The sequence below is a fragment of the Macaca nemestrina genome, chromosome 4 (assembly GCF_043159975.1).
Source record: "Macaca nemestrina isolate mMacNem1 chromosome 4, mMacNem.hap1, whole genome shotgun sequence".
NCBI classification, from domain to species: domain Eukaryota; kingdom Metazoa; phylum Chordata; class Mammalia; order Primates; family Cercopithecidae; genus Macaca; species Macaca nemestrina.
The window spans coordinates 111,000,296-111,015,476 of NC_092128.1; the positions used below are offsets into that span (position 1 = coordinate 111,000,296).

The window sequence follows — 15,181 nt, forward strand, 5'->3', positions numbered from 1 at the left end:
CTGATGGAAAACACGTCCTATTTAATTGGAAGGAAAAGCATCTTAAAATAACACTGAATCTTGGACATGTTGAAGAACAAATAGTTTCATTTCCATGTAGTGCGAAATCCTCATTTTATTTGGGACATGGCTGACATGTTTATAAGCTAAGTTTCTTTTCAAACTAGAGAATCCCACAGATGTCTCATCTGGGAGGACTTATGAGCTGTGTGACTTACTTTATTGTTATTGTTAATAATAAAACAAACTGTTCAATTTAGAAATCATTTCTTATCCTTTTCATTGCTTTTTGCACATTTCCTTTGTAGTTATAAAAGGATTCTTTGTGTTTTAATGGTTTATTCACTCATTCCAATGAAAATAGCTAAAAAATAAAATTACAATAGGCACTGGGAGTACATCATGTCCTTGGAAATCATATTGGTACTACTGATATTAAAAGGACCAGACAGTCACAGATAAAATTCTACCACTGCTTTTCTAAATGTATAGAGATCACTTTGGTAACATTGAATATTGCTGCTGCAATGTAAATTTTCATTTAGGAAATGGGATTCTTTAAACATGCACAAATTGTTTCAAGTTGAATACCTAGGAAGTCAAAGGAGAGCTTAAGGCCCTATCAGCTATCCAAGAAAATATGACTTCCCCTCCATGAATGGGCCACACACTATTTGACAGGTTTGGCTTTATATATCTTTGGAAACTTGGACATGTGTTTCATTGAACACTGGGGTTCTGGTAGATGCAGATGGATGGAGATCTTCTTTCAGATCTTCTTTCAGCTAATATATGAGGTGTTAAAGTTTACATTTGCCTCTTGTATTCATTGCCTTCCTGTCACTTGTCTTCCCTATTACCTCCTTTTAAGGACTCATACTGGTGCATTGAACAGATTAGTGACAGTCTTGGTAATTTTTATACTATGGACATTTATTCCTGTATTAACACATTCTATTATTTAGAATCAAATGGTTTTTATAACTAGTAGCAAGCAGATTAGAAGATCCGTGAGATCAAGTATCGTGCATCTTCCCCCTTAATCGCTGTATTACCAATGCAACCTAGTGGCTGCATCCAGTGGATGCAGAATGACTGTTTGATAATTGAATGAAATAATGTTGTCTATTTCTGGATAGAAATATTGAAGCACAGGGATTCAAAGTTATACAGTGAGTAGGTAAGAAGATAGGAACTAGATCTTATATATTTTTGTTATTCTAATGAATCTCTGTTTTCCATCAGATGCTGTTTCTCCAAAAGAAAATCCTTGACCTATAAAAATCAGATTGTTAATAAGTAGGTTAATTTTTCCCAAATTATTTATCAAACAAGGAATTGTTCTGGCCTAGCTTCCTTAGCAAAACATCTTGGAGATAGAACTGTGCAATTGTTGTACAACTTCAGGTTCAGATAAGTTGTTTTTTTCCTAGAATCTTTCAGACTGGACATGAAAACATCTATGAGCAATATGCATCTGATTCATTTAAACTAAGTTAACAGGAAAACCTGTTTCAGTAAAATATAATTCAATTTATTGTAACAAGTGTGATCTACTTTACAAGCTTGAGGTACAAATAAGGTCATGTGGTAGTCATCAGTGCTGTTTACCAAATATTTCCAGCTTTCTGACTTTTGGCAATGTGGCAGGATTCACTTTCTGGCTTTCTTATAGTAGGGTGGAATGAAGACTAGGTCTGGCCATGGTGCCACAAACAGAGGGTTGTATGTCATTTCCAGGCCAGAGCATTCCGTATCCTGCCTGAGACCCGGAAGAGCTCTCAATCTCCTTGGCATGGTGGACTGGTAAATGCTTGATACAGTGACTTCTTTGTCAGCTTGGGTTCCTCAATGATTAAAAGGAACAGAGTCCACTATTGACCCACAGTTGAAATATAGCATGGAAGAGAAATGAACCTTTGTTGTTTTAAGCCACTGAGATTTGGGGTTGCTGTTCCTGTAACATAATTCAGCCTATTCTGACAAATATAGGTACTATTTTTTATTTTTCCAGCTAATCTTTGAGCCCTTCAGATATCATCTGCCTCCTCTATTAGTTTCTCCAAAAAAAAAAAAAAATCCAATGTATTATTTTACCCAAAAAGGTCCGGAAAAGACTGAAAAGTCTTATTAGCATGCTACTGCCTTTTCTTCATCTCCGTCAAATAGTGTACCCATGGTTTCTCACAGACAAGTGGATTCTCATCTGCTGGAGTGATAATATCCTTGCAAGTCCAGATTTCTGCATAGGTAGTGCCACATGCCAAGATATCAGCTGTTTAAATTCACACCCTTAGCTGTTGCTTAAAGCGCAACAGTGCAAAAGGGTAACTGGACCACAGCACTCAATATACTGGAACCATGCCTTTCTCTTGAGTTCTGGACCATGGTAGGCCCCTCTTTGCCAGTAGACTATAGTTAGAGTGATGATTCAGCCAAGAGATTCTAATTATCTTCACTACCAAAAGGACGAAATCAACGTCTTGAACCTTGTTCAGGGAGCTGGACACATAAACAATTAATTCATGTATGTCAGCATGCCAGGTCATTACTATAGAGGCAGATGCTCTTTAGAAAGGTGAGTGGAGGGAGGATTCATAGAGGTGATAATTGTTTTGGGCATTCATGTATATGAATTTCTTTTTCCTAGCAGAGAACTAGAGAAAGTCACTACAAGAAGAGGTACTGTTCACGTAGACATGAAATCCAGAGTGGGAACGAGCATGCAGGGGTCAAACATCTGTTTGATGGGACATCAACATCTGTTAATGGGACAAACATCCGTTTGGATGCATGGGATGTGAGCCACACCTGTAGGATATTATTTCAGAAAACCAGGTGGTCAAGAAGGTGACAGAAGATGCTACCTTTGACCAGGGGATGACAGCTACCATCCCAAACACAGGATCTGTGTAGATAGTGTGCAAATTTTCAAACCACACATGTGTGATACATGACTCTCAGAATGGAGAGGGTTGACATTTGAGAGAGAGAGAATATTAGACCTTCAAAATACTGACAAGGGGATAATGATTCTTAATAAGAGCATTTCTCTCATCTCCAAGACCATCTTCTTTTCTGTCCACGATTCTAAACTTAATGGTGACTGGAGAGTTGGAATTGTAAGGGGAACCTAAACGGGGCCTACCTTTCTCTCCACTTCCTTCTAAATGAAATACTGTCTCTTATTGCTACTGCCAACTTCCGATGCCACAGGAAGCAGGTCTGTTTTGTGGTCAGATGAGAGAGGGAGGTTGAAACCGACACTTTTTTAAGGGAAGCCTCAGAAGCTGGTGCTCGAGATTTGCTTGCTAACCAATATTACCCTTGCCACAGGATACCATAGGGTTGGGAGAGGGTTTCTCAGAAGTTTGTGGGTAGCGCATGTATTCTCATTAATTAGGAAATTAGATTGTTGGCTGTAAATTGAAGGGTAAGGAATGTTTTTATTTAAAATTGAGGAAATGAAGTGTGGGAGGGTAGATGATAGCCATGCTTTTTACACCAAATTGCAGTGGTTTACTTGCTTTTGCTTTGAGGGTCATATTAACTTCAGCACCAAAGCTGGTCCCTTGGAATGCCTTTCAGTCCTCTGAAGAATGGATTCATTTTATAAGATTTCCCGTATGAGCATGATTCTGGGTAATATAAGTCACCTTAGTGATTATAAGTTTTCATTCTCTTCCACCAAATTGCCCATCTGAATTTCTTTAATATTCTCTCTTACTCCTTCTAGAAACAAACTTAAAACCCAATTGCTTTTGATTTCCAAGCTAAGTTTCCCCAGGCTTACCAGCTTGTGGATAATACATAATAAACCGTAATATCGCTTTCTGTTCACTGGTGTAACTCCAGGCCTCTAGCTATACTTTCAAGCAGTCCTTTCTTATTTTCTCACTCTAGCTCCCATTACTGGAGTCCAAATCCCAGGAAGTCAGGTAGGGGTAGTGCCTGAGTGGGAGTGCTATATGGATACTGGTGTCAGCGTCCAAAGACCCGACACCGTGCACTCTGGAAGCTCTTCCAAAGTGCCCATAGGGTGCCGGGATCCCTGCGTTTCTCACTGTGAGGAGGCTGCACCAGGTCACATGTGAGGAGATTGCTTCTCTTCCTCTTTGCAGTTATATTTTGTCTGTTGGGCTCTGAAGCAACATTTCTTGTGCCTGTCAGCAGTTCTTTCTATGAGACTGGAACACAGAAAGAACATACAACCCATTCCTGAAGCTGAAAGCAGTCTGTTCTGCCAGTCACAGCCTCTTCCTGGATGTGTCTGCAAAACCATTTCATTATTCTTTTTTCAGGAACCTTCCACCAAACAAACAAATAATAGCAAAAATTTCCAACAACATAAGAATAAAAGCCAGAGTTCCTGTTCACTCATTTCTTATGTGTGTGTGAATCCCAGTGTAGACTCAAGCTGGATTTCTGTGCATCTAAGAAAGTTACTTCATGCAAGTCTCCCATTAGCCCAACCAACAAAGTTGTGCTGAAAACACTTTCACCCAAATCCTAGGCATCATTGTGGCTAGATGAATGGGTTACCAGGGCTGACTGATAACACATGGTTTGCAGAATGTCATCTAAGCTATTCATTTTGTTAATGTTGCAAGGTTTATTAGAGAACCTCTGTGCATCTGGGTAATCTCCAGGGCTTTCAAATCAGTTTGGGGGATACAATTGTAACAAGTTCTGTTCATTTTTCTTTGATGAGAGACATGGAGACTTGGTACTTAACTTCCTAATTGATTTGAAAATTCAAGCCTCAAATACCTTTGGGAAGTAGAAATCATGAAAACCAGAGCAAACCACTTTTCTTTTTTTCTTGGTCAAGGGGACATACAAATTCAGAATTTCTGAAGAATCAAGGTAGAAGGGTTTTTCTTTTTCTTTTCTTTTCTTTTTTTAAAATAAGCCTTGTGGATTGGATTCAAATGAATAAGCATTCATTTCATATAAAGGGAGTAGATATGTCTGTGGCATGAGGATGATGCTCAGAATTGTCTAGTTAGAGACAGTTTTGTTTTGTTTTTAAGCTCTCTTTACTTTGATATGGGGGGCAGTTAAGTACTTTTTAAGGTACTCATACTCAACACTATGTTCCAATATTTTGTAGTCAAAACATGAAATGTACCACTGTCATTCTAATATAGCAACATAAATGGAATACTATAAATCTGAAGCCAGTTCTAGAAAGAAAGAGGAGAAGGGAATATTTTTTAAGTCCTGTATTTATATGAAATTCAAAACTGCTTATGGTAGTAGACAAATAGAATTTCTTCAGTTTATCTATGTACCCTTTGAATGGCCAGATGTATTAGTAGCAAATAGTTTAGTATTTGCTATTTGGATGTCTTAGGAAATAGCTTCCAAGGTAGGAATTGCATAAGGTGGGAATCTGTAGAGTTTGACATCAGGGTGTACAATCTAAAAACTTCTTGTTATTCTAGTTTACCTTTTGTTTTGTGTTGACCTGAAGCTCTTAGCTCATTTGATTGGCAAAGGGAGAGATCTGGGATCTGCAGACACCAGGTTTCCCTGTGGACTGTAACCATCAAGAACATATGTCCTAGCCACAAATCTTTGAGGTACTCATGTAATGGATTTCTGAGTGATAAAATAATACTGCTTAGAAACATTTTCTGAAGGTTTTCAGTCTGATGTGGAAATACTTACATGAACCACAAAGTACCCTGGCTTTATGCTGTGGTTCATTACCATGAAATTCCATGATGTGGAGTATCACAGGAACCTTATGCTTCGTCTTCTAGTATTTGACAACAGCAGTTCTGCAGGAGAAAGCCTAAGCCTCTAAGACAAGCTTGTCCAACCTGTGGCCTGCAGACTGTATGCAGCCTAGATGGCTCTGAATGTGGCCCAACACAAATTTGTAAACTTTATTAAAAAGTGAGGGTTTTTTTGTTTATTTGTTTGTTTGTTTTTGCTCATCAGCTATCGTTAGTGTTAGTATATTTTATGTCTGGCCCAAGATACTTCTTCAAATGTGGCCCAGGGAAGCCAAAAGATTGGACACCATTTTTCTAAGATCTAACCCTTCAAATAAGATCTAACCCTTCAAATGGCCAAATTCAAAGTATATCTAACAATCCAGGATTGCCCTTTGCCTGAAAGTTCTCATTTCAAAGCACTCAACATTTTCATTTAGAAATAGTTTCTTTGGCCTTTTATAGACATACTCTTTCAATTTTTACCATGGAGACCTCTTCATATAACAATACTTAGAATTTTAAACATGGTTTCACTTTAAGTAACTTCAGCCCAACTCTGCTGAGTGAAATAGATTTCTTTCCTCTCTCAATTGTGTCTGCTGTAATGTAGGATCAGATTATAGGTCAGCCCTCAAACCATGGTTATATACTTAAGCCATGGGAAAAACCAACCAACCAACCAACCAACCCCCAAATCTGTGTTACTGAGGCAGTTGGATGCTGCATTTTGCCACAGTTACCATGGGACTGAACGATGGGGTAGGAAAGCAGAAATGAAAACTTAAAACAAAAGAAACTGTTTCAAAGAATGGATCTGGGGGGAAGAAGAGGGTTCCCTGCTTCTAGTGAGCAAAGGCAGCAACCCTGAGCCTCTACAGCCCTTCCTATTTATTGGGTAGAAAGAGCAGGGAGGAGGAGTTAACGACTGGTCAGCTGCTTGATTGATCACAGGTTCACGTTATTGCTAACAGGCTTCAGATGTGTCTAATCACAAGAAACACTTGTGCCTGGGTTGTGACTGCCCTCAGCATTCCTTCTGGATGGTAGACTCAGTTTGTCAGTTTGCCAACATCCTGCTTTCATGAGAACAGTTTGCTGTTTACTCATATAGCCTCCAGTGGTATATGGAGTTGATCACGACTCTCACTCTTTTGGCTTGCAACAGTAGGAAGTCATAGTGTCCTCATGAAAACCTACTAGAACTGTTTCCTTCCCTTTTGGGATCTTCTGTTCTTTTTGTCATCCATTGTAATCATTTCTAGGTATACTATCTCTCCCTTCCATGGGATTAGCAATCCCATCCTAGACATTATTCATGGTAGTGGCAGCATTCTCCAACAGGATGACACTCTTAGGATATTCCCACTTGCTTCTAGAAATGGTAGAAATTTCCCAAACAGTCTCGGGTGGCTGCTTTTCAGAACTGCAATACTGATGGGATGTTGGAGCAATGAACTGGTGTGGTAATTTTGAGCATAAATACGACTGAAGGGAGCAGAACTCTCATGTGAACTTCTAGGGAACTTAAATTCTAGGATGAATTAAATATATTCTTCATCCTATTATTTTTTATGGTTATTCTCTAGTTGGTGCTGATGTGTTTTTAAGAATATCTAACCTCTATTTTTGAAGGAAATGCAACCTAAGAGTATAGAAAATACGTTGATTTAAATTTGATTTTCCTAAGTTCAGACTCTATATTTATGCTTGCATAACTGGACATTAGAGACTAAAAAGGTTTAGATATATAGGAATATTTATTACAAATGCATAATGATAACGAAAGTGCTTTCATTGGTATTCTTGTGTGCCCAAGGTTACCTATAAACCAAATAAAAAACAAGTGATTTCCTCTACTTGATTTGAAGTAGTCTCTGAATTTCTAAAGACAAAGATTACATTTTATTGATCTCAGAGTTCCCAAAAGAGTCTAGTACAATGGATTAAATATAGTAGCTGTTCCATAAGTTTTTTTGTGTAATTAAGTTCCTGTATAATGAATAATACTTTTATGATTGGAAAGTAAGATAGTAGTGATAAAATCTCAAATCACTTGAGATTTTATTCTGGATTTAGATGGTTCTTGGCCTTGTGGTCTGCATGAATAGTAGCCCTTAGCATTGTTCAAGGCATGAGGCCCTGGGTTTAGGGTATAAGTCAAGTGGACTAGAAATGAGAAAAATTCTCCTTCTTATTTGGTATGTCCTGCTTTTCAAAAATAAGTTAATGATCTTGCCATGCCCTATCATAATTAGTAAGCATGAAATTTAATTTGACATTTCATGTTTGATATGCATAAGCTTGCCCCACTATTTTCTATTTCTAGAATGATCTACCCAACATGCAAATCTGCTCATGTCATTCCCCTGTTTAAAATTCCTCAGTGGCTTCTCGTGAGTTTGATATAGATCATACCCTTAGCGCTATTTACAGTGAGTTACACCAACCTTCATCTTTCATTAACCCCAGTCCCCATTTTGTCCTTTAGCCCATCCTGAGGTGGCCACTATTTTTCAGTAACCATGTTCCCTCCTGCTTCTAGACCTTTGCATAGGAGTGGGGGAGGTTCCTTAATGTGGGGGTAAAATTCCGGGCAGGCTTCTCATTTCTGTGCTTGAGGCATATTTTGAAGGAGGAAAAAAGTATTTTGTGACATCTTTCTGAGTGTTCGCCCGAGGCCCTTGCTATCTCCTCCCTTTTAACAGGTTTAATGATTAACAGAGCAGACAAGCAATCTCCCTGCAAGGCCTATGATGTTCCCTTGTTTTTCCCAGAAAAAGCGTGGGAACTTAAAGGTTTCCTTGAATGTTACATGACTCTGCTTCGTTTATTTTATATGTTTAATTTTTTCTTTCTAGATCACTGGCCCTTCTTACATTGATCAACAGAAGCATCTGTTTTTAGAATGTGAGAGGATGTCATGTTTTCTCTCCTCTTCTACAAGCTCATTAAGTATTAGTAATGTACTTAGGTGAAGGACTTTATGCCATTGAGCCTTTTAATAGAGTAGTGATCTTAGCATTACACTTCTGATGCCTAAAATATCTAAACCAAATTAGTAAGAATAGAAAGTCATTTTCATTCAGTTTGGGGACAGGGGCCTATTGAAAACCCCTACCTTGATCGTCCTATATTCACTTACAGAAGGAAAGAATTAGAATGTAGGCTACAGCCAGTTTAGGGTGCTTTCTGTCGCTGTAAGGCCAAGTAGGAGTGAGTTAAAGCTTCCTTTTCCAAGAAATCATCACACTCCTGAGTGAAGAGCCTCACCTTTGCCCTCTCCCTATTTGCTCCCAAACTGATTTGCCTGAGAGCTGGAGGTTCACTAACACCTCATTGTGAGGGGAAAAACAGAACAGAATGCCAAGGAGCAGGCAAGGACAGGAGGTCAGCACGCTGACCCGGATTCAAAGGCTTGGGTTTGTTGAACAACCTCACCCAGTCCCGCCAGCCCGCTTTGTTGGCCGGCGTTGCACGGTATTGGGGGCTGTGCGCCCTCTGCTGGGCAGAGCAGCACACGTGTCCGCCTCTCAGCGCCTGGCCTAATGAATTTCAAGCTTTTGCTAACACGGGGGCAGATTTTCCTCTCAGGGGTGATGCTCTACCAGCATAAGACAATGGCCATGGAAATACAGCCTTGAGTTATTTTGGGAAATTTTAAGCCAAAGAAACAAATGATAACTTACTTTACGTTCTACTCCAGTCAACTTCAGAACCACCAATTTCCTTTCATTGTGGAATGGGGCTTTAAATTTGCTCTGATGACATTCAATTCAGTGGCACAATACACCAAAGTGAACATCTTTATGTTCACAGACACAAATGGACCCACACAAAGAATTACCTAATAACTCTTTCCACTCAAGATATTCCGTGTTTTTTTTGGAGAATACAAGATTTGACATATTTTTGTGGCTTTCCTTATGTTTAACATAGCAGTTTCTAAAATCAAAGCCTTAAAATCTATTTGGATTTCATTCATTCATTTATTTTTCAGTCACTGAACAGACATGAATGGGCACCCACTATGTATCTGCCATTGTGTAGGGCTGTATAGAGCAGAAATGGAGGAGAAAAGAGAATATCTACAATCTTGAGAAACTCCGTCCTGAGGAGAACTTAAAGAGCATACTAATAAAGGAAGATATTAATTGTGAGGGAAACACAGAGATGGTAATAACAACACTATGAAGGGGCAGGAATTAGGATCTGCTTTGCAGGCTGGCGAGAGGTAAGTATTAAAAGATATTTGTATGCTTGAAAGATATTTGTATGTTTGCCAGTAAGACAAGGTCGGGCGTGGCAGATACTAGATGGTAGAAGAAATGGTGTGTGTGTGTCTCACAGGGCCTTTTGAGAGGCTGGAGTCCAAGGAGTGGAGCCTGGTGAGAGGTGAGCTAGAGTGGTAGGTTACAACTACTTTGTGCAGTGCCTTGTCTAGCATGCTGAGCAGATTGCATCGTATTCAGTCGGAGAAGGCAAGTCGTTGAAGGACTGTCACTAGGAGAGTGTGAGGACTGCTTTTCATTTTAGAAACATCTCTCAGTAAGGTAGTGGATGGATAGAGGGTAGAGGAATGTCAAAAACAGCAACAGGAAGCTGTCTACCTTCTGTTGGATCAGAAAAGACAAAAGAAGAAAGGCAAAGAGAGTGGGGCTCCTGGAGAAAGGATTAACTGGAAAGCTTTCTGAGAGGCAGAAAGTTGATTGAAGGTGGAGGATGAGGGTGAAGGAAGCATTGAGGAAGACTGAAAGTGTGGATGATGCTGATACCAGGATGGGCCGAAAAAGGTTTTGTGCTGCAGTTGTGAGTTTCACTTTGGGCATATGGAAACTGAAGCGACCATGTGTGAGGATACCCACTACACAGATGGAAACAGGGTCTTCAGCTCAGAGAGAGAACATGCCAAAGGGTGAGAGCATCCAGGAAGCATCTTTGTGTGGAAGATACGGGGATAGAGGCAAATGGAGGCTTTCCTTGTTTCCTGCTTCCCTTTTACTTAGGAGATTAAAGTGACAGTTTCATTAACTGCTTTTACCACATTAAACATTGTTGAGGATTTGGATTTGGGTAACATTTTGTCTTAATAAGAAACCTACTGAAAAGTAAGTTTTTCAAAAAATGTTTTACTCTTACATGATCAAGTCTTTATCATGGAACCTGTCAGCGTTAACATCTAGGATTTAATGTCAACCAACGTAAGCTTTTAAAAAGGCATATTAAATCAGAAGTGACTTAAAAATAAACTCTAGATGAACTTGATCTATTTAAGTTAAAGGATTAAGTTATATACACGATGGAGCATCAGAGATTGAGTTCTTTTTGGGTGGGCCTTGGAAAGGGAAAATGCAGAAAGATCTAATTGGTTTTGCTTTCGAAGAAGAATCATCATTTTTATGTATATATGTATTCATAAGCATAATTTGATCGGAAAAATGCTTGATATTCTAACCTTTTAATTAGGAGGGAGGAATTTAGGGATCATGTTGTAAAATTGTTTTCCAGGTGAGGAATCTGTGCAATAAATTTGGGAAACACTGAAGTCTTTATTGTATGCTTTTTCTGGAGATTTTTTTTTTTTTTTTTTTTGAGCCAGAATGTTTTTTTTTTTTTTGTCAGCCAGACTGGAGTGCAGTGATGCAATTATAGCTCACTACAGCCTCATCCTCTGGGCTCAAGTTATCCTCTCACCTCAGCTCTCCAAGTAGGTGGAACTACAGGAATGCACCACCACACTCAGCTAATTTTTAAATTTTTTGTAGAGACAGAGTCTCAACTGTATTGCCCAGGCTGGTCTCAAACTCCTGGGCTTAAGTGCTTCTGTCACCTAGGCCTCCCAAGTGCTGGGATCATCACAACTGGCTGAGATTTATAATTCACATTGTGACATTGAAGACTCTGAGAAGTTCTGCAGGAACCTCGCATTTCCCAGTCTTATTTGATGGCCAACCCAGCATTTCCCAGAGTTTGGATGATGTTACTTTAAAAGTTTCCTTTATAATTAAGTAGAGCAATGTAAGTGTTCAAGCTTTTAGCCACAGAGCTCAGTTCAATTAGTAAACATGCATTGAGCTCTTTTATGATAGTTACCAGGTTAAGTCCCCAAATCACAAAGATTATTCATAAAACAATAATAATGACAATAATAATAGTAGCTAAGACTTGTTGAGTGCATACTAGGTGCCAGGAAATTTACTAAATATTTTGCATACACCACCTCATTTAATCCTCACAACTTTGGGAGAAAAGTATCCATTTTAGAAATGAGGAAATTAAGACCCAGAGAGGGGAAGTGCTTTTCCTAAGGCCATAGACCTAGTGAATTACAGAACTGGGTTTTAGATGTGTTTCTACCTGATACTGCTGTTCACATTCTTAACTACCATAGCCCTGTCTATGGAGAATTTATGGCCTCAATAATATCCATGAATATTTCCAAGATGGGCTTCAGGTATTTTGACTTGAGGATCTTCAACCTGTGAGTTCTATTATTAGTTTCTGATATTCTGCATTACACTGAAACGTCTTCCTAATTTAGAACCAAGGCAGCTCGCTTTCTCTCTGAATCTGAAGCTCTTTGTATCAAACAGCCTTTTGCTGGGATGTAGTATCTCGTTTCTTCCACATTACGTAATGCAACATACATGAAGTAGATCAGGATGTAGCTAATTTACAACTTTCCTGCATGGTTCCTGAATGTTCCTTTTTCATTTTTTTAAGTGGGAAAAATGAACACTATATTTTAAATCTTCCTTATACACTCTAGGCAATACTTAAACATTTAACTCTTAGCGATTTGTGTTTTTAGTGGAATAGAGTAACTATTTGGGTCATTTTCATAGAGTAACTTTGGTTGTCCAAACATACTCTGAAATACGTTGGGGATTATGGCTTCAACACATGTAAGCCTAAGGCCAAAGTATGAGTAACACATGATATTTTGTTACATTTCATGAACAAACCACTGTTTTGTGGTATAATACAAAACATAGCTAAGTAGTTTAGATTACTATCAGGCATTACAAGGTTAGGTTTTCAATTTATGGGATTACTCAAAGCTCATTAGAAGTATATTCTCTAGCTCTAGGGAATGCAGCCTAGAAAATAGTGGTTTCCCTTGTGAAAGTGGTATGTTTTTAGTCCATTTATTATATTTTTTAGTTTATCTCAATTATGTCCTTTGGTACTTTAGTACAATAGTTGATTTCACAAATAAGCTTACAAAGTCTGTTTTACCAATGAGCCAAAAATGGTAAAAAGAGGGAAAACACATTGTTGTTATTTATTAACTTAAACTCTGTCTTCAGAATGTCACAGACACTCTGTCAATGACACTTTTCAGAGCAAACCAGCTGTGATTGGTAGAAAAGCTCTGAGTTGTAGTTTTGTCTCTAGCATACACTGCAATGGCAGTTTGTCTTTCTGATATTTTTTTGGTTTCCTCATTTAGAAAAATGGGCCTAGTATCCTGTATTCTGCTATGTGAATGTTCTTTCGAGGTATGCTAGGAATAATACGAGCTTTGCAATTACATATAAATGGGCTCCTATTCTCTTGCTGTATGTATCTGTGATCTCGAGCACATTATTTAACCTCTTTGAGCCCTAGTGTCCTTATCTGTAAAACAATGATAATGGTAGAGTGTACATGATCGTATTATTGTGAAGATTAACTTAGGTACATGTAAGTACCAGAGACCAGGATGGATGCAGGGTAGCTTCTCACTGCATGGGAAGTTCTTTTCATTCTTCCTTACAATAGAAATATGATTATCCCAGCCCTTTGGGAGGCCGAGGCAGGCGGATCACGAGGTCAGGAGATCGAGACCATCCTGGCTAACATGGCGAAACCCCATCTCTACTAAAAATACAAAAAATTAGCAGGCGTGGTGGCGGGCGCCTATAGTCCCAGCTATTTGGGAGGCTGAGGCAGGAGAATGGCCTGAACCTGGGAGGCGGAGCTTGCAGTAAGCAGATCGCGCCACTGCACTCCAGCCTGGGCGACAGAGCAAGACTCCATCTCAAAAAAAAAAAAGACAAAATAAAGAAAAAAATATGATTATCATTTTATTCTTTCACACACTGTTTCTTAACTTTTGTTTATATATCGGTACTTCAAAATTGCACTGAAAACTCTTAAAAAAATAACAGCAAAACAACAAATGGATTGTGGCTATATATCTGATACCTGAAGAATTGGCCGAATCTGATCCAGCATATGTTTACTGACCTTTTGCTTTGCATAATGCATTAGAGTGACAAAGGAGAGCTGATCTCTTTCTGAGTTCTTGGTAAGTCCACATTTCAAAATGCTGTTTTTGTTTTTTGATTTTTTTTAAGCCAAATCAGAATGCATTATAGGCCATTACTTTAAAAGTTTCCTTTGTAATTAAGTAGAGCAATGTAAGTGTTCAAACTATTAGCCACAAAGCTCAATTTAATTAGTTAACATTTATTGAGCTCTTGGTATTAGAGGTACCATGTTAGTTTCCCAAATTACAAAGTTTATTCATAAAATAATAATAATAACAATTATTTCTTTTGGTATAAAAGGGAAACATGACCCTATTTTAAAAACGGAAGTATTGTCTCGTCTGCAGGACACCCCTTCCTTCTGGAGTGGCTTGGGGCCTAAGGGAAAGGGCAGCAGCCATTGCTCTGGAAGGGATGTGTGAAGGAAAACCTTCATGCAGCATCCACATGTGAGTCTTAAATAGACCCACATTAACTGAAATATTTATACATGTAATTTTTGAATAATCATTTACATCTGGGTCTCTATCTGCAATCATTTTAACTTAATTCTTGCAAACCTTTTCTCTTCTTGCTTTGACTACCAGGAAGCTTAAAACAGAATCTGTGACCCAATTATATTAACTTTGTGATAATTTTTTAGTTTGGGTCATGTTTTTCTTGGTCCTGATTTTTGTGATGTGTCTTTTATTTTGTTGTCTATTAGTGAGTGATAAAATTTGTCGAGTAGGGAAGAGCATTAATATAATACGTAAATCAGGAAAAAAATTCTAGGAAAAAATTTTGCTAGAAGAAAGCTAGTTCTCAAATGATTCAGAGATTCTACTTGTAATGGGTAATGATTCAACTTACACCTCATCTGCTTCCCCTTGGAAACTGCATTTGTTTTGGCAAAGCCAAAATTAAGTGTTTAGAAATGGAGTGTTCTGAGAAGAAACCAGCAAATCCTAGTGATTCTGGACTGCCCTTGGGATCCCAGTGCTGGTTTGAACAATAATCCTGATTTTTAACAGCTTATTATGTGTGGCTCCACTTTGGGCCAAGGGGATTTAGGTGTGTTTAAGACTTTGAATTCCATCATGAACTTTGGGCTTGCCTCATATCAGTTTAAGATTAATTATGGTAATTCTCAAAGCAACTGAGTATGTGTCAGAATTTCTATCTGGATCAGCACTCCTCCTCTGATCCAGAACCCACGTCTGG

General features: G+C 38.5%; 1 protein-coding gene across 6 annotated transcripts in view; it reads left to right on the forward strand.

Annotated features, from left to right (window-relative positions):
• LOC105497746 (succinyl-CoA:glutarate-CoA transferase) overlaps positions 1–15,181 on the forward strand; it is a 749,568-nt gene that overhangs the window by 484,919 nt on the left and 249,468 nt on the right. Inside the window, exon 14 of one of the 6 annotated variants that reach the window (XM_071095072.1) lies at positions 1–271. The exons of 4 other annotated variants lie outside the window; for them this stretch is intronic. In XM_071095072.1, the coding sequence (XP_070951173.1) occupies positions 1–4 (4 nt within the window). In that variant the 3' untranslated portion in view covers positions 5–271. Of the gene's footprint in view, positions 272–15,181 lie in introns of those variants that run through there. One more of the 6 variants, XM_011769077.3, reaches the window with a different exon arrangement.